Source organism: Rhincodon typus, chromosome 1, assembly GCF_021869965.1.
Source record: "Rhincodon typus isolate 14 chromosome 1, sRhiTyp1.1, whole genome shotgun sequence".
Classification (NCBI taxonomy): domain Eukaryota; kingdom Metazoa; phylum Chordata; class Chondrichthyes; order Orectolobiformes; family Rhincodontidae; genus Rhincodon; species Rhincodon typus.
Genome location: NC_063332.1, coordinates 78,848,658 through 78,866,999, shown reverse-complemented (window position 1 = coordinate 78,866,999; position 18,342 = coordinate 78,848,658). Strand labels below are relative to the sequence as shown.

The 18,342-nt window shown below is 41.0% G+C and overlaps 1 protein-coding gene across 1 annotated transcript in view; it reads right to left on the bottom strand.

The window, feature by feature from the left end:
- LOC109916575 (magnesium transporter NIPA2-like) overlaps positions 1 to 17,136 on the bottom strand; it is a 21,435-nt gene extending 4,299 nt beyond the window's left edge. Inside the window, exons 1-5 of the mRNA XM_048605644.1 lie at positions 16,966 to 17,136; positions 14,276 to 14,545; positions 9,755 to 9,811; positions 4,141 to 4,231; positions 2,538 to 2,698 (exon numbers count right to left, since the gene is read on the bottom strand). Coding sequence (XP_048461601.1) covers positions 2,538 to 2,698; positions 4,141 to 4,231; positions 9,755 to 9,811; positions 14,276 to 14,545; positions 16,966 to 17,002 — 616 coding nt within the window. The 5' untranslated portion in view covers positions 17,003 to 17,136. The remainder of the gene's footprint in view (positions 1 to 2,537; positions 2,699 to 4,140; positions 4,232 to 9,754; positions 9,812 to 14,275; positions 14,546 to 16,965) is intronic.
- Positions 17,137 to 18,342: the final 1,206 nt, after the last annotated feature.

Below are 18,342 nucleotides of genomic sequence, written 5' to 3'. Positions count from 1 at the left end.
TGTCCCCCTAACTATGGAGTCCCCAATGACTAATGCTCTCCTCCTCTCCCCCCTTCCCCCTTCCCTTCTGAGCAACAGGGACAGACTCTGTGCCAGAGACCTGTACCCCATGGCTTACCCCTGGTAAGTCGTCCCCCCCAACAGTATCCAAAACGGTATACTTGTTTTTGAGGGGAACGGCCACAGGGGATCCCTGCACTGTCTGCCTGTTCCCTTTCCGTCCCCTGACTGTAACCCATCTACTTTTTTCCTGTACCCGAGGTGTGACTACCTCCCTGTAACTCCTCTCAATTACCACCTCAGCCTCCCGAATGATCCGAAGTTCATCCAGCTACAGCTCCAGTTCCCTAACACGGTTTCCGAGGAGCTGGAGTTGGGTGCACTTCCCGCAGATGAAGTCAGTGGGGACACTAGTGGTGACCCTTACCTCCCACATTCTACAGGAGGAGCATACAACTGCCCTAACATCCATTCCCACTGTTCTGAATTCCCAAACAGACAAATTAAAAAAAAAAACTAGTAGCCTTACCAAATCAGCGCTCAGAACCTTTTATTTTTGGTTAGACGAGGAGGATGAGTGGGAGACACTACCTAGGTAGTGTTTCGGGTAAAGCAACCGCCCAAATATATTACCTCACTTACTCACTCCAAAAATGGAGTCACGCGAGGTAAGACTTTTATAATCGAAAAAGCTCACCTTCCCAGGCTGCCCTCGCGCTTCCTCCCGGACTCCCGCCGCTGAAACAACTGAAAAACGTTTCTGTAATCGCTATGATATTGCAGTCCCATATTACCAACCATGCCCTGAGTTCATCTGACTTACCCGTTAGTCCCCTTCCAATTCAGGTGCAATCTGTCCTTCTTATAGAGGTCATTTCTATCCCAGAAGAGATTCCAATGATCTAAAAACATGAATCCTTCTTCCCTGCACCAGCTCCTCAGCCATGCATTCATCTGCTCTGTCCCCCTACTCCTATCCTCACTAGCTCATGGTATTAGGAGTAACCTATATATTACTACCCTCAAGGACCTACCCTGCCTAATTTCCTCTATTCTTGCCTCAGAGCCTCATCCTTTTCTCTTCCTGTGTTGTTAGTTCCAACGTGTATGATGACTTCCTGCTGGTCCCTCTCCCCTTTGAGAATATTCTTGATCCTAGCACCATTCTGATGTCTCATTGTCAGCCGCAAAATGTCTGTCTGTGCCTCTGACTAGAGAGCCCCCTATCACAATCGATTGCTTGGAACCTAGTGTACCCCTCGTTACATTATGGCCAGTCTCAGTACCAGAAACCTAGCTGTATATGTTACATTCCCCTGAGAGTCCATCATCCGCTACATTTTCCAAAAGCAGCATACTTGTTTGATATGGGGATAGCCACAGGAGACTCCTGCACTACATGTCTACCTCTCCTGCCTTTCCTAGAGCTAACCCATCTACCCGTCTGTATCTGTGGTTTTTCTACCTTCCTACAACTGCCACCAATCACACCCCCTAGGCTCCTGTGAATTCCTCATTGCCTCTTACTGCTGCTCTAACCAATCCATGCGATCTGATGGGATTCACAACCAAACACAATTCCCACAGACATAACCATCGGTAACATGGAAACTCTCCCTAATCTCCCATATCCGACAGGAAGATCACATTACTCAAGGCCGTATTTGCACTTAATCTACAGGCCCAGAAAATAGCACAATCTTACTGCTCTAATAACACTGCTCCAGGATAACTTTTTACCTATGTTTCATATTTTTAAAGTTTAATCAAGTGAAAGATCTCAACAAAACATAAACTCAAAAAAAAACTCTACTCACTATTGTAGATTTACAAAAAAAACAGTAAGGTTACAACAAAAAAAACGCTTAGCTGTTCCCCAGCTTGAGCTCCGCCGCCAGGTTTTTCCAAAAACAGCTGTGAATTTCACGGTTTGTTTATTTTTCTCAGAAAGAACTCTAATGTTCAGAGATACTTGAAATTAAATATCAGAGGCAGTCAGCTGTAAAGGTTCACTCCTAGTCAGACAGCTGTGCAGGTTTACTGCTCTGTTTTTTGTCTACCTCCCACACAGTCCCTGCTTTATCTCTCTTCCTACTTTTTCAAAGTGCAGTTGTTTTGATCTTTTCTTCCCCAAAGTTCTGAAACAATGCAACAGCTTTTATAAGACCGTAATTATTGCTCCAATAATTCAAGGAAATCAGCTCCAATACTGAAAATACCTCAAAAAAGATGCAGCTCTTACAGCCACAAATTTTTCCCATCCTCCATCTTGGATTACCCTGAATCTTTTTCCCTGTTGATTCTGTGAAGCCACCAAAAAGTATAAATACAAAGAAAATATAATTTCCAATTCTCAAGCTTTTGGCTCCCATTTCAACAGGGACGCAAAATTACCTCAAAAACTACAAAAGTCTCTCTGTTCTTCAAATATTTTTGCAGTGTCAATTGGAAATGAATAGGTTTAAGAGTCGTTCACCATTCAAAATTTTAAATTCTTAGTGTACAAAATACCACATTATTATACTTCTAAACTGTACCTGTCTCTTTCAACTTTTCTTCCATCTCATGCAAGGAATGGATTCCTTCCTCTTCTGGTGAATGGATCACTATTATTGTTGATCCTACAATGCTCAGAGTACATCCTAACTTGCCATGAATGTTCAGTTGCTCATTTAAAACGTATGATGCAAGCACAGCACTGTGTGAATTATAAAAATAGAAAATTAATCAGGATATTGCTATAAAGGCATTTAAAAATTAGAAAATCAATTCTGTGTCTTTCATATCAATGCATGCTACAAGTCCACTTTTTGGGTAATTTAGCATTTTTGTGTTTTGGTGTCAGAGACAACAGATCTGATACAGTATAGATTAGGTGTATAACTATTTTAACATGGTCCATTAATTTGCCTCTCCTGCACAACTGTAAACATCATGTAACTTATGAAAATCTTTTTACTACTAATTAGTACTGAGCCATAAGTAGTTTTATACTTCACTTATTTGCAATGAATCAGTTTACCTACCCATGAAGTTCCTCGATAATGCAGTAAACTAAAGATTGGTTAAAGTTTGAACATTTTTAGCAAGGATCCATGCAAGGTTATGGGATAAAGAGGCTCAAACAGCACAATAGAACTTCTGTGATAGAGCTGTCCTAATATATTATGCTAAAGAGGAGTGTCGACTTGTAGGGAAATTGTGGGAGGATGTAGCCAAGGAGAACGCTTCATCTTATGTTTAGCCCACAAACCAACTTTCCTGCAGGAGTCTCCAGTGTTTTCTAAGAAAACTACTAGTTTACCCATTTTATATTCAATAAAAATATTGCACCATGAAAAAGGAATTAGATCTGCAATACTTTAAGATAGATTTTTGTCAGACAAGAGGATCAAGGGTCAGGAAACCAAAGCCCTTGGATGAAGTTAAGATACTCAGCCATAATCTTATCATTCCGTTTAGCATTCAAAGAGTAGTGTGGCCTTACTTCTGTTTTTGCATTCCTGTTTCATGATCATCTACCCATTTCAGGCAGGAACTTTGTGTTCTTTTTAATTGGTTAGAAAACAAATATCCAGACATTGTTACAGACTGAATAAATAACTACTGTAATTGTCACATTCCAACTGCAGGGAGATAGGGTTCTACAGAGATGTAACTTGCAATGTAACCTGTATGCCTCTAAGTCTTTTTGATCTGTACATTCTTTGCTTGCTGTGATCTGCCTGTACCGTTCGTAAGCAAATCTTTTCACTGTATTTTGGTACACGTGACAATAAAATCAAACAGAGATGAAAATTTCTACTGAGAAATTGAATACAACAATCATCAACAAGGATCACAACAGGGCAATTGATCATTTAGGTTACCATACATAATTTCATTGCTTGCAACTAAATTGTTAAAAGTTATCCCCTTTCTCTTCTGCAGACACTACTTTAATCTGGAGTGTAGGCCTACTGTTGTTAGCCACCTTGGTGTGTTTACAACCAACCAACCTTTCAATGAGTTAAAACAGCCAAGTGTTGGCTGGCTATTCACTGAATATAATAACCCGATCTGACTGAGCCTCATTTACATCCACATTAAATGTGCTTTGTTTCAAGCAGTATTCCAATTGCGGCATTAATAAAAACATACCTTATAAGCACACTTAGCCCACCTAATGGTGTAACCAGTGTAGCAGGTGCAAAAACATAGGCAGCAAAGTTAGCAGCTTCCCCAGCACCCACTGTAAAACAAAATACAACTTGGTGTAAGTTTAGACTCAAGAATTACGCAATCTAAGCTTTCACATTTTGTTTCCTACTGTGCCCTATCCTTTATCTAAAGTTGTTACAAATTCAAAAATATTCTATCTTCTGAACCATCTCAAACAATATTACTTTAATGGGAGATACATATTGAGCTTGCTTGGGCTCACTGCAATGCTCCAGCAAAGCTCAGGGCAAGCTGGAAGAACAGCACATCATTTTCTGCTTGGGAATTCCACAGCCTTCTGGATTGAAGAGATTTCAACAATTTTAGGGCTTGAGGCACCTTCTCCCATGTCCCTTCGCAAATCCCCACAAACCAGGCCTAGTTATCACATGGTCTGCTATTACACACAACTCATTGTTATTCACTGATAGTACCCATTAGTAGCTATTTATTCTTCTAGGCCGATCGTTCTTCATTACTTTGTCTGTCCAACTGTTCTTCACTCTCCTTGGGCTCCAACTCTTCCTACCATTTACTCCTTACTCCCTCCCCCACCCTATCTTCCGCATCTAAACCAACTTTTTCCTTGCTACCTAGACTACACCTCCTCTCATCCACTTTCCTGCAGGAATGTGATCCCCTACTCCCAAATCCTCCGCCTCCACCACGTCTGCTCCCAAGATGGGACGGTCCACTCCTGCACATCCCAGATGTCCTCTTATTTCAAGGACCGTAACTTCCCTCCTCCAATGATTGAAAATGCCCTCAAATGCATCACTTGCATTTCCCGCACCTCTGCCCTCATATCCCCCTCTCCCCAACAAAAACAAAGACAGAATCCCCCTTGTCCTCACTTATCACCCCACTAACCTCTGTATCCAATGTATCATTCACTGCCACTTCTGCCACCTACAATCCCATGCCACAACCAAAGATATAGTTCCCTCCCCACCCCTATCTGCCTTTCATAGGGACCGTTCTCTCCGCGATATGGTCCCTCATGAACTCCACACTCCCCATTAGCCACACCATCCCTGGCACCTTTCCCTGCAACCGCAGGAAGTGCTATACCTGTCCCTACACCTCCCCCCTCACCTCCATTCAAGGCACAAAACAAACCTTCCACAATAGACAGGGGTTCACCTGCACATCCGTCAACTTGGTCTACTGCATCTGCTGCTCCCAATGTGGCCTCCTCTACATCGGTGAGACCAAGCAGAGACTCAGAGACTGCTTTGTAGAGCACCTGCGCTCTGTTCATGACAAATGACAACACCTTCTGGACACGAACCATTTCAACTCCCCCTCCCACTCTCTGGGTGAGATGTCCATCCTGAGCTTCCTCCAGTGTCACAATGACACCACCCGCAAACTGGAGGAGCAGCACCTCACACTCTGCCTTGGGAGCCTATAGCCTGATGGCCTAAATGTGGATTTTACCAGTTTTAAAATCTCCCCAACGCCGGCCTCATCCCACGTCCAACCCTCCCTCTCATCCCCCCCTCCTTGACCTAACACAACCTGTCTGTCTTCTCTCCTACCTATCCACTCCTCCCACCTCACTGACCAATCCCCACCACTCCCTACATGGACTCACCTATCACCATTCCATCTACCTTCCCCAGCCCCACCCCTCCTCTCACTATTTATTTCTGAGCTCCCCTCCCCATTTCTGAAGAAGAGTCCCAAGCTGAAACATCAACTTTCCTGCTTCTCTGATGCTGCCTGGCCTGCTGTGTTCCTCCAGCTCCACACTGTGTTATCTCTGGCTGCAGCATCTGCAGTTCTTACTACCTCTTTTTCCTAAGTACCATCAGTTCTGATAAGGGTCACTAGTCTCAAAACATTAACTCTGATTTCTCCCTACAGATGCTGCCAGACCTGCTGAGCTTTTCCAGCAATTTCTGTATTTGTTACATATTGAGCCTGTTGCCTGTAGGCCTTCAGAGCTGCATTCACAGGGCAGAACTTAGAGAACTATAAGTTGGACAGTACAAATCCAGATTCAGTTAACTGGTATTGAATACATGACGTAGAAACAGAGACCCAAAGAGAGGTATTCAAAAGGATATCTCTTTTGACATCATTTAATTGTGCTGTAGAGGCGATCAAAACCATGATGAGTTTTGATTGAGTGGCAGAAGGATCAGTGACCAGAGGACGGATTTAAGGCCATGGTAAGAGAACCTGAGGTAAAATGAAGTCAATAAAATTTTCACAGCAAGTTGTGATCCAGAATGCACTGTCCAAGAGATAGAAGCAGACGCATTAGCAATTTTCAGAAGGGAACTGAATAAACACTTGCAGGGGGAAGTTTACAGGTTTAATTCTGTCCGGGTAAGTGCCCATTGTCTTGATAACTGCATCAGACATCTGAGAGAAGCATCACAGGGTTTCCATTCGTCTTCCAAACGATGGGCAAGTCCACCAATTCACTCATTAAATTCACCTAATGCCTTGGTAACTCAGCTGATCGATTCCCTACCAATGCTAATATGATAACAGCAGAAGTTTTCAAAGAAAATGGAAAACTTTACTTTTACATGTTCCTAAAACTTTTCTCCAATGTCACTGAGAGCAATGCCTTGTAAAATAATCATCAGCTGGAGACTAAGAGCAGTTCTAGAGGTTTGGCAACCTCAGTCTGATAAAAGAATATTATTCATATTGGCTTTTGTGCTTTATAAGTCATTCTTGCAATTAATTTTGAGTTCTGCAGCGGTTTCTTAAAACCTTGCAGTTATGTGGCCAGTCTTCTGTCACAGATTTCATACTCAGTAGCAGAAGTTAGAACTCCCAGAAGAATAACACCAGATGGAACTGCAACATTCTGCAAAGCAAAATAGCAAAAGCAACACATCTTATCATTGATATAAAGCTGTGAACTGAACAGCTTACTTTGGATCATTGTGAAGAGACAGGAGTCAAATACAAAAAAAAAACATTGTTTTTGAGATTGCTGGCAATTTTGCAGCAGTGGTGAATATACCCTAACAAGCAGGCTTCAGTACACAAGATCAAAGGATTGCCTACATGATGTGTTAAAGGATAAATGGAGAGAAATTATTTCCTTTGGTTGTGGGACTCCTCGGGGACATTCCTTCAAAAATCACAACTCGAATTTCAAAGGTGATTTCACGAATCTCTTAGGCACACAAAGTGCATTTTCTCCCAAAATACTGTTAAGGGTAGATCAATTGAAAATTTTGTAACTGAATTGTGTAGATTTTTGTTAGGCAAGTATTAGGCAAATAAAGCCGGTAGATGTCATGGAGACACATCTCACTGAATACCAGAACAGACTCAATTGTCTACTCATGTTCCTAGTGTATTATCATATCACAGGTCACAGGATCTGGAAAGGAATCACACTAAGTTTCAGGACACACAGAACAAAAGGATTGAGGTTTTTGGAGACCCATGCATTCCTTTACAAATTTAGAATGTTTCTCAGCCAAGGAGCTTTTGTGCTGTTAAACCGATAGCTTCATCACTTGGTTTTATGTTAAATTATTTCCACTGTAGATTAAAGAAAGTTACAATGTACAAGTGCTAGATCATAAGACCAGAAGATATAGAGCAGAATTAGGCCTTTCAGGCCATCAAGTCTGCTCCACCATTTGAATGTGCTACGTTTCTCAATTCCATTCTCCTGCCATTGCTCCATGACTTTTGATCAACTTACTAATCAAGAATCTATTTATCTGTTTAAATACACTCACTGACCTGACCTCTACAGCCTTCAGGGGCAATGAGTTCCATGGATTCACCACCCTTGGCTGAAGAAATCCCTTCTCACAGTTCTAAATGGTTGTCCCTTCACTCTGAGGCCGTGTTCTCGGGTCCTAATCTCTCCTACTTGTGGAAACATCTTCCCCATGACCATTCTATCAAGGCCTCAGCATTCTGTATCTTTCAATGAGATCAAATGATTGCTGAATATGTGTGAAAGCAGGGGAACTGCATTTGTTTCAAATTGTTTTAGCACAACATGGCCTCCTTCTGTGCTATAAGATTCTTAGTGGCATTCTCAAGAATCTGATGGAGAAATAAAAACAATGCCATCAAATATATATTTCAATTGTGGCCAATGATAAATGAGGTGTTGTATTTCATATAGTATCGGTCGTAAGTTGTACCAGTGAAGATATTCTACTTGTGTGATCCTTTTTTAGAGCAGCAAACGAACATAAGAAACATAGAAAACATGGGAAATTTGGCCAGCATGGATAAATTGGACCAAAGGATCTGTTTCTGTGCTAAATGACTGTATGACCAAGTGTTTTTGGAGTTTCACTCATCCAGACAAGTGGGAGGTATTCAATCACATTCCTGACTTGTGCCTTGTAGGTGGTGGATCGGCTCTGGCGAGTCAAAAGGTGAGTCACTAGGTGCAGTATTTCTAGCCTCTGTTCTAGTCCTGCAGCCATCCTGTTTATTTGGAAAGTCCAGTTGGGTTTCTGGTCATTGGTGACCTCCATGATGTTGATAATATGGCATAACACTGAGTTTTCTTTTGGATGTATTGTAACAGGAAAACATCCTGGATCTACTCAAAAATTGCAGTGTTACACATTGGGAAAAATCTTAGGATGTGTGCCTACAAATTCACAATTAGCACTCACGATAAGATAGATTTCATGCCAAGAATACACATTTGGAAAATTGGTCCTTAACGTGCTGTGAAAGAACATAGCATAGTGTATGCTTATGCCAACCACAGACCTAAACACTGACAAATACCTAGCTACTGATATACTTTCCATACTGAGTGTTAAGTTCCAATTTGGTGATGCAGCATCTCCTCCACTTCCCCAGTGCTTCTCCACCCGACTCCTGTTTGTCAGCAATTTTTCCCCCCATTTATTCATGGGAACATGGGTCTCACTGGCTGGGGCAGCATTTATTGCCCATCCCTAATTGCCCTTGATGGGTGATGAACTGTCTTCTTGTATCACTGTCGCCCTTGGGATATAGTGACGTCCACAATGCTGTTACGAGAAAAGTTATATGATTTTGGCCAAACAGTGAGGAATAACAATATAGTTCCAACTCAGAAGGGTGTGTGGTTTCAAGAGGAACTTGATGATGGTGTTTCCATGTAACTGTTGCTCCTATCTTTACAGCTATAGACATCATCAGTTTGAAGAGTGTTGGTGAGTGAGTTTTGTTAAGTTACTGCAGCATACTTTATGGACGGAGCACATTGCTGTCACTGTGCAATGGTGGTGAAGGAAGTAAATGGTGAAGGTCATGGATGTGGTGCCAATCAAGCAGGCTGCTGTGTCATAAATGCTGAAGTGTTATTGGAGCTGCACGCATCCAGGCAAGGGGTGAGTATTCCAAAACACTCTTAATTTGCACCTTGTAGATGGGGGACAGGCTATGAGAATAACCTAAACTAACCTCACAAATGAGAGAAATCCCCTAATGCAATCTTGTCAAGTATTGCCCCTTGAAACCACAAACTCACTTTAAATAGTTTACAGAATTTTTTTTGTTTTACGCTCAAATTAAAAATCAAGTGTGTATTTAACAAAAAAAAAACACTTACTAGAGAGAAGTCCTCCCCACCACAGCCACTCTTTTAGATAGGCATATCCTCCTTGACCTGCAAAATCATAGTAGTACATTCAAATTGATGGATTGAATTTGTGTCCACTTTTGACTAGACAGCAGCTGTTCATTGGGGAACCAAACGGTTGGATTTTCCTCTCTGCTAACGATCATTGCATTTTTCATTAAGTATCACTAACTTAATGTTTTCTTAAATTTATCTAAGATACAACATTATTAGACAGACTAGCCACCATAAGAGATAGCTTATAAACTGTATTCTTATTTCAGACTCCAATTCATTTAAAAACACTAAACATGTTCACGTTTGTGAAATCTTTCAACTTCCAAAGTTTTTAGTAACTTCATTAAACAAAACTAATTTTCTTAAGATGTATTTAAGACCTTAAAACACTTCTCCAAAATGAGTCAATATCCAAGGAGCTATGAAACTGTATAAAATTAACATAAATGTGGCTTTTTAAAATAAAGTTGTTTTTCTTCCATGAGTGTCCAGGACTTGTATAACACTGCCCAAGATTGTTGTGGAGGCAGATTTAATTGTGGCTTCCCAAAGCATAAGAATCTGAAGAAAAGAAAACTGCGCAGCTACAGGGACAAAGACTAGCTCTAGCCGAGTTGTTTTAACAGAGACTGGCCTTGATGTGATGGATCAAATAGGCTAATTCTCTGATGTAAATATTCTGTGTGAAGGGTGCACTGAAACCCTGATAAATCCAATAATAAAACCAAGTAAATGTAACCATGAAGATTTATAGTTCACCATGCATGTATTTTGAGAGTTCCAACGTTCCTGTGAAGATGTTTATTTCGCTAAAAGTTAATTCACTTACTTCCAATCTTCTCAAAGACCTTCCCACTCATTTTACACAATAAAGGACTTGGAAGAACTACAAAAACTAAGGGGCTTCATTTTAAATTTATATTCCTCATATTGCTTTTAAAATCTCTACAGGATGGTGTACATCATTCAAGAGTTCAGACTCTTAGAATCATAGCATCCGTGCAGTGTGGAAACAGGCCATTTGGCCCATCAAGTCCATACCAACTGTTTGAAGAGCTTCCCATCCTATCCCTGTAACCCACATTTCCATGGCCAATCTACCTAACCTGCACATCTTTGGGCTGAGAGGGGAAACTGGGGCACTCGGAGGAAACCCACAGAGTCACGGGGAGAATGTGCAATCTCCACACAGTCATTGAGAGTGGAATCAAACCTGGGTCCCCCTGGTGCTGTGAGGCAGTGGTGCTAACCATTGAGCATGTTCCCAGGTCCCTGAAAGTGGTAGAACAGGCAAAGATGGTAAAGGAGGCAAATAGGATGCTTTCTTTCATTGGGAAAGGTATTGATGACAAAACTAGTTTTGCAATACTGAACTATGCAAGACACTGCTTAACCCACAACTGCACTGGCGTACACAGTTCTGGTCACATGATTACCAGAAAGACATAATTGCTTTTGGAAGGAAGAGAAGCCCATGTGTAATTAGTCTGCACCCTGCCCAAATCACCAGAAAGCAGAGCCAGTTAAATAATAAACTGAACCTGTAACTCCTTCCTAAACAGCACTATGTCTACGTACACCACACAGACTGCCGCCTTTGATTAGCAGCAGCTCACTACAACTAAGGGCAATTTAGGACGAACAATAAACACTGGCATAGTGATAAAAATAATAGTAATATCCACATCCTTTTGAACAAATAAAAGAGAAAAAGAACCAAGTTGAGTTTCAGTTAACACCATCTATCAATGCGAAAACCCACAAAAAAAAGGTCACGGACGTCAAGGCCATTTTTCACAAATGCAAAGATAGCCAAAGGTGCTGTGATAGGTGGGTGAGAGAAGAAGGAAGCAAGCTAAAGAGCGAGGTTCAGCAAAAAAAATGTTGGGTGAGAAAATTAGTGACAACAATAACTTTATGTTTAGATAAAAAGCAAGAACACATAACCAATTGACCAACTTAAAAAACAGCAATTCTATAGAATTTGTCACTGCAGTCTGGAAGAAATTCATACAAATTTTCTGAAATCATTAGATGACTTCATTTGGAAATAAGCATATAACATTCATATCCTGGAACATTTCATTAATCAAAGCTTAACAGCAAGGGAATGTTTTAAGGTGCTTGTGTAATGGTAATGTCACTGGACTAGTAATCCAGTACCTCAGACCAATGTTACATGAATAAAAGCAAAAGACTGTGGATGCTAATCTGAAATAAAAATAAAATGCTGGAGAAAGTTAGCAGGTCTGGCAGCATCTGTGCAAAGAGAAACAAAGTTAATGTTGAGTTTGATAGGCCCCTTCTTTACAGCTTCATGCTCTGGGGAAATGGGTTTGAATCCCACCATAGTAAATGGTGAAATGTAAAATCAATGAAATGTAGAATTAAGAGATAGTCTAAGAATAACCATGTTACAATGGACACTGGTCATAAAAATGAATTGCTTCACTATTGTCCTTTAGAGAAAGAAATCTTTTGTCCTTACTTATATGTGATTCTAGATACACACCAAAGTGGTTGACACTTCACAGCAATCTGAAATGCCCTAGTGAGCTACTCAGTCACATTAAGCCATCACAAAGCCCAAAAGGAATTAAACTCTCAGACTATCTGACATCATCCTCGGCACTGGAAATGACAAAAGGCGAACCTGTTTTCCCAGAAAAGTCCTTCTTATTAATCTCTGGATGCTTGCACCAAAGTAGAAGAACAGTTTCACAGACTAGTCAAGCAACTACCTCACATTTGAACTCTCAGAATCTAACCTTACAGAAAGGAATCTCTGACACCACCCTGAAAAGGTCATGTCCCACTGGCAGGACTGGGCCAAAAGGGGTGGTGGTACAGTTTATAGAATCCCTTTACAAGTCCTCAACATTGATTCTGGACCACATGATGTTTCACGACAGCAAGTCAAAACATGGGCAAGGTGGTAAAGGTAAGGTCAGCATAGTCCTCATTAGAGAGAGATGACCAGTGGTGAGTCTAACCTGAGGGCCAGACTCAGACAGGATCCTCATGTTAATCTTGGATGGAACGGGTATTGAACCTGCACTGTTGGCATCATTCTGTATTACAAACCAGACATCCAGACAACTGACCTCCTGGCCAAATGCAACACTGAAGAAGCTTGACACCATCCAGGACAAAGCCACCTGCTTAATTGGCACTATCCACAAGCATTCAGTCCCTCCACAGTAGCAGCAGTGGGTACCAACTGCAAGATCCACTGCAGGCTATGCTCCTCAGACAGGACCTTTCAAATCTCGTGATTAATACCATCTAGAACGATAAAATCAGCAGATACATCGAAACACCACAATCTGAAAATTCCACCTCTAGTCACTCACTATCTGGACTTGGAAATATATCACGGTTCCTTCTGTCTGTGGCTAAAATCCTGGAATACCTTCCTGACAGCATTACGAGTCCACCTACACCAAATGGACTGCAGTGGTTCAAGAAGGCAGCTCACTGTCACCTTCTCAGGTGCAATTAGGAATTGGCAATAAATGCTGGCCAGCCAGCAATGTCCACATCCCACAAATGAAGCCAAAACAATGCAATGCAATCACTTACCAAGGCTCCTTTCGCAGTACCTTCCAAAACTGTGACAGCTGCCACCTAGAAGAACAAGGGCAACACCACACCAAGTTCCTGTCCAATCCACACACCATCCAAACTTGGATTATTAATTGTTGCTCCTTCACCTGCACTGGATCAAAAATCCTGGAACTCCCTTCCTAACAGCACATCCAAGAACTGCAGTAGCTCAGCAAGATAGTTCACCATCAGCTTCTCCAAGGCAATTAGGGACAGACAGTAAATGCTGGCCTAGTCAGCGATGGCCACATCCAGGTATGAATAAATGAATGTTATTTATTGGAAAAACACACCAAAAAGAAGAAAAACTCTGCTCCTATGATGCTGCTTGGCCTGCTCTCGGATTCTCCAGCATCTGCAGTTCCTACTATCTTTATATAAAGCCAACAAGTTTAGGATCTCTACTTTCATTAACCTGCTGGAATATAGCGGAACTGTTTGCCCAACTGTAACAATGCATACTAAGTGTATAAAAATATCCAAAATAAAAGGGTTAACTGGGCCACAATCAAAAGAAAACTGTGTCTTTTGCAATGCTAAGGGGCTGTGTTACAAAGTGTCCAAGCTGGACAGAAAAACAAAGTATACTTAGAAACTCACTTCAGCCAAGAAAAGAATTTCATGCAGAACTCTAATTGCCCTGCTCACACTAACTTCTGTTTTCTTTCCTGGTTGTTCATAAGAAAATAATAAGCTCTTTACTGACAAACCACCACAAAACAGCAGACTCATCCACAAGTACTATTTCACACATTTGAGTTCATGTGAAAATTACACTAATTTGACAAAAGAATTGATTAGCAATAATTTACAAGTACGTCTACAAAGCCAATCATCTGTCAAACGTACACTAGGGAAATGATTTCAATCTGGAAAAGAATGACTTACCAGCTCTTGTAATTCCTTTCTCAGACACTCGCAAGAGACCTTTCTTCTTAAGTATAAAGCTGCATCCAGTGAGGAGACTAGAGGTGACTGCTAAGGCCAATCCAATGTACAAGTTGTATCGTGCTTCAGGCCATTTTATTGTTTCATGTTCAGTTCCGTTTAATTTTTCACATGTTCTGTGAGGTTGTCTATCTTTTACTTCAGTTATGTTGATCACCTGACACAAAGCCCATTGAGACTTATTAGAACATGGTACTGAAACGAAGGAACCTGTAGGGATAGAAAACAACTTTTTAAGAAATATAAAATAAGTCTTGAGGCTTATAGAATGAAAGCATTTTTATTCCAAATTCAAATGACTAAAGAATGCAACATTTCCAAAATTGCATTTAATAACTCACTGCTATCTTGCCCAGTACATTCAGTTCAATTTTTTGTTTTGCTGTTGACCAAAATATGGTGTGGGGAGCCATTTTTCATTGATCCCTGGCTTCCAGGTTCCACTGATCAGTATGAAGATTTTGCTGAGTAAAGCAAGACTCGATAATTACTGGTGTGATTTGGTGTAATTATACGCTACCTGATTTGGCTCAGGGATGTACACTGACATAAACAATCAAGCAAGGGAACCATACCAACAAACTTCATTTCCGCATACTTTACAAAAATAATTTACTGCCACTGAATTTCTTTTTAACTGAATCCGTATTGTTTTGTAGACAATCACAGAAAACAGCATGTTCAATATATAGGGGATAAAACATAACTAGATGAAAGCCTTGAAGGGTGAAACAAACATTGAAAGGACAGGCCTTCCCTTCTTCAAAATTCTGAATTTTTGCAATAAAAAAGTTGTGCTTTCTCATCAATGTGTTTTTCATTCTTTGTGCGAAAAGGAATTTAATTTTTGAAAATAGAACCGGTCACTTCTTCAAAAGTTACCAAACAGTAAATATAGCACTAACCGCAAATCCAATTTCTAGAGGTGTGTTATCCCATCTAAACCCAGCTGAGATGGAATGTAACTCATCCAACTAGCTAGCATTTCACAGAAACCTCTTCATGTTCTCCAACCCTCCTATTTTATGGTGACATTCTTCTAAATCCTCCTCAATTCAACCTTGAAAAGGAGATAGAATACAAAGGGGGAGGTACAGAATCTTGGTCAGATCCAATCTGTATCACTGTGTTTACTTTGAAAGTATATCTCAGGAAAGAAACACAGGCCTAGGAATAGTAAATAGAAAATTTACTATTAAAATCGTAAATTTAATAGAACCATGCTAGGGCTTAGAGTTCCATTTTGAGGATAACTTACATACATTTGTTTTCTTTCGAGTTTAGAAAAGACAAGGGATAATCTTTTCAAAGTGTTCTGAAGGTAAAGGACTTGCTCGAGCACAACATAATCTACTTCTGCTGATGCAGATAACGAGAACAAGATAAACCAATGGGGTAAAATTAAAGATTCAAATAATTCTCCCAATCTACCATTAGCAACCATTACATACATGTCAAATTTGCTGGAACAATTTTTTTTATTGTTGTGCTACCTTTGCTTTCCATTTTCCAAGTACCAACAAGCAACAAAACTAAAATGCTTCTTCATCTATTTACCCTGGTCATAATGCTATAACCATAGACACATGCAAATTGCATTGCAAGATTTTTTTCAGCATCACCTTTTACCTTGGTGACAAGAGATATTTCATAGACTATTAGAATTTGTAACTTTAGGATAACTAAATGTTCTTAAAGATAATTAAAATTGCAGTCATGAACAGTGAAACTTCTACATGGTTTGTTGGATTGAAGTGTGGTAGATGAAGAAGTTTGTTTTTCTAACTCTAATAAAAGAAACCTTAAGTGGAATACAAACTGTCAACCAAATGCAGGATTTACGACCACAGTTGAACGACTAGTAACAATGTTGGGCTCTATACGACAGGATGCTAGGACACTGTAGTTTCATTAAGGTAACATCTAGGGTGAAGAACCACAAATAAAACAAACTGAAACGTTAGGTTAAGGGACTAGGCCCGAAACGTCAGCCTTCCTGCTCCTATGATGCTGCTTGGCCTGCTGTGTTCATCCAGCTCTGCACCTTGTGGTCTCAGATTGTCCAGCATCTGCAGTTCCTACTATCTCTGAAACGTTAGGTTTATTTTCATCGGAACTGAGGATATTACAAGGTAATTTGATAATTTAACTACTAAAACGTATGGCACTGCACATAGAAACCGGTTGTTTCCAATGAAAATGAAACCGAGAATAGGGGAAAATCTGATAAAGTTAGTTTTTCTTTAAAGTGATGTCTTGGTATGATTATTGATTGAATAACTATTTACAGATAAATAAATGATTAATCGGAAAAAGAATGGTAATTTCAAACAGGGTGAGCGAGAACGAATAACCACCGAGAGTGGTTGTGTAGTGGTTCTACTAAATGGCCTATTCCAAGTTATAATTTTACTTTATGCTCTGACAACGCAGTCAAATCCGATATTCAACATACATTCACTTCAACTGCAAAATAACAATACCCCCAGACACAGGTCAAATTAGAACATCCTTTTGCTTCAAATTGCTCGTGTATTAGTTGTGCAGTAAAGTAATTAAATAGTACAGGAAAATATTGTCCAACCGTGCTGAACAGAATCACTACAGTCAGAATAATCACAGTACATTACCCTCAACACATTGTTCACATCGCGGTCCTGAATCCATAGATTTCTGTGAGCAGCTGGAAACGAGGTTGTTTGTTTAGCAGAACAAAATCATGAACAAACCTTCTGAGCTTAAAAAAAATTATTTATTGAAAGTTTCTGCTGCACAACATAGACCCGCCTGGTGCTCACCGGCTCTACCTGCGAACTTGTTTTACTTCCTCGAGGAGACCGGGCTCCAGCTGTGGCCCCGCCCCTAGCGCGCGCCGCTCCAGATTGCCACCTGTCACTCACTACCAGTGCCGCAGGTAAGTGAGGAACGTGTGCCCACCTCGCCTTGCCCGACATTGCACCATCCGGTACCCCACCCCATCCACATTGCTGCTCCATATCCCCACCCCCATCCCCGTCTCACAGCTCTCCTTCTGCCACACCCCCACAATAATCATTACCAGAACAGTACTTGGAGGATGCCAACCAGGAGGTGGGCAGGGCGTTTAATTTTGTTTCGGGGTGTGGGAAGAGCTGGAGGAGTTGTGCCTTGATCTGCAGCACCTTTCTACCACCATTAGTATTTATTTTTGATAAGGAAGGCCTAGGGTCAATTCTTTTATATTTATATATGTTATGAAATCAACCTGTTCACAGATGTTATTACACACCTCTGGAGAAGGTTGGACTTGAACCTGGGCCTCTCAGTTCAGGACACAATGAATGCACCACCAGTGTCCCATCAGAGCTAAGTTTCCCATCTCACCACTAATTGAGGCCATTAAGTGGCCAATTAATAACCACATAAGTGCCTCAGTCTGCCACTGCTGGGATTAACCTAGGTGCAGCATTGACAAGTGATCCTCCCAATGGGAAATAAAGTGCAGTCTGCTTGTCAGGCAGAGTTTGATCAGGTCATGATACAGGGGAAAGGGGACAAGGCATAGTGGTGCAGTTTGCCACTTAAAGCCAATGCCCTGCCCTGCCTTTATTTCTGACCCCAATGTCCCCTTCTCCCAATGATCTCCAGTCCTGGTACCTCCCTCCACCACAACCTCCCCTCCATCCAAAATGCCTTTGGCCTTGATCCTTGTTGCTGGAGTTGTTTTTCTGGCTGTGACCGTAACCTTCCAAGAGATGCTGTGAAGTGAAGGAACTGTTAGCCAGAAGCTCCTATTGTGAGGGATATCCATTCCCCTGAAACGTAGAGGAAGGCCGAATACTGTCCTCGTAAGTGCCTAATGCCACTTTTCAACAGGTGAGACACCAACTAAACTCAGGATATTCTATTTGTACCGTATTACAATACCCTAAAGGGTGACAAACTGTTAAGAACTAAAGAGAGGAACACTTTAACATTGGATGGTAAGAATGGCAGTGGGGTTATGAGTACAGATGGAAGTAAAAAAA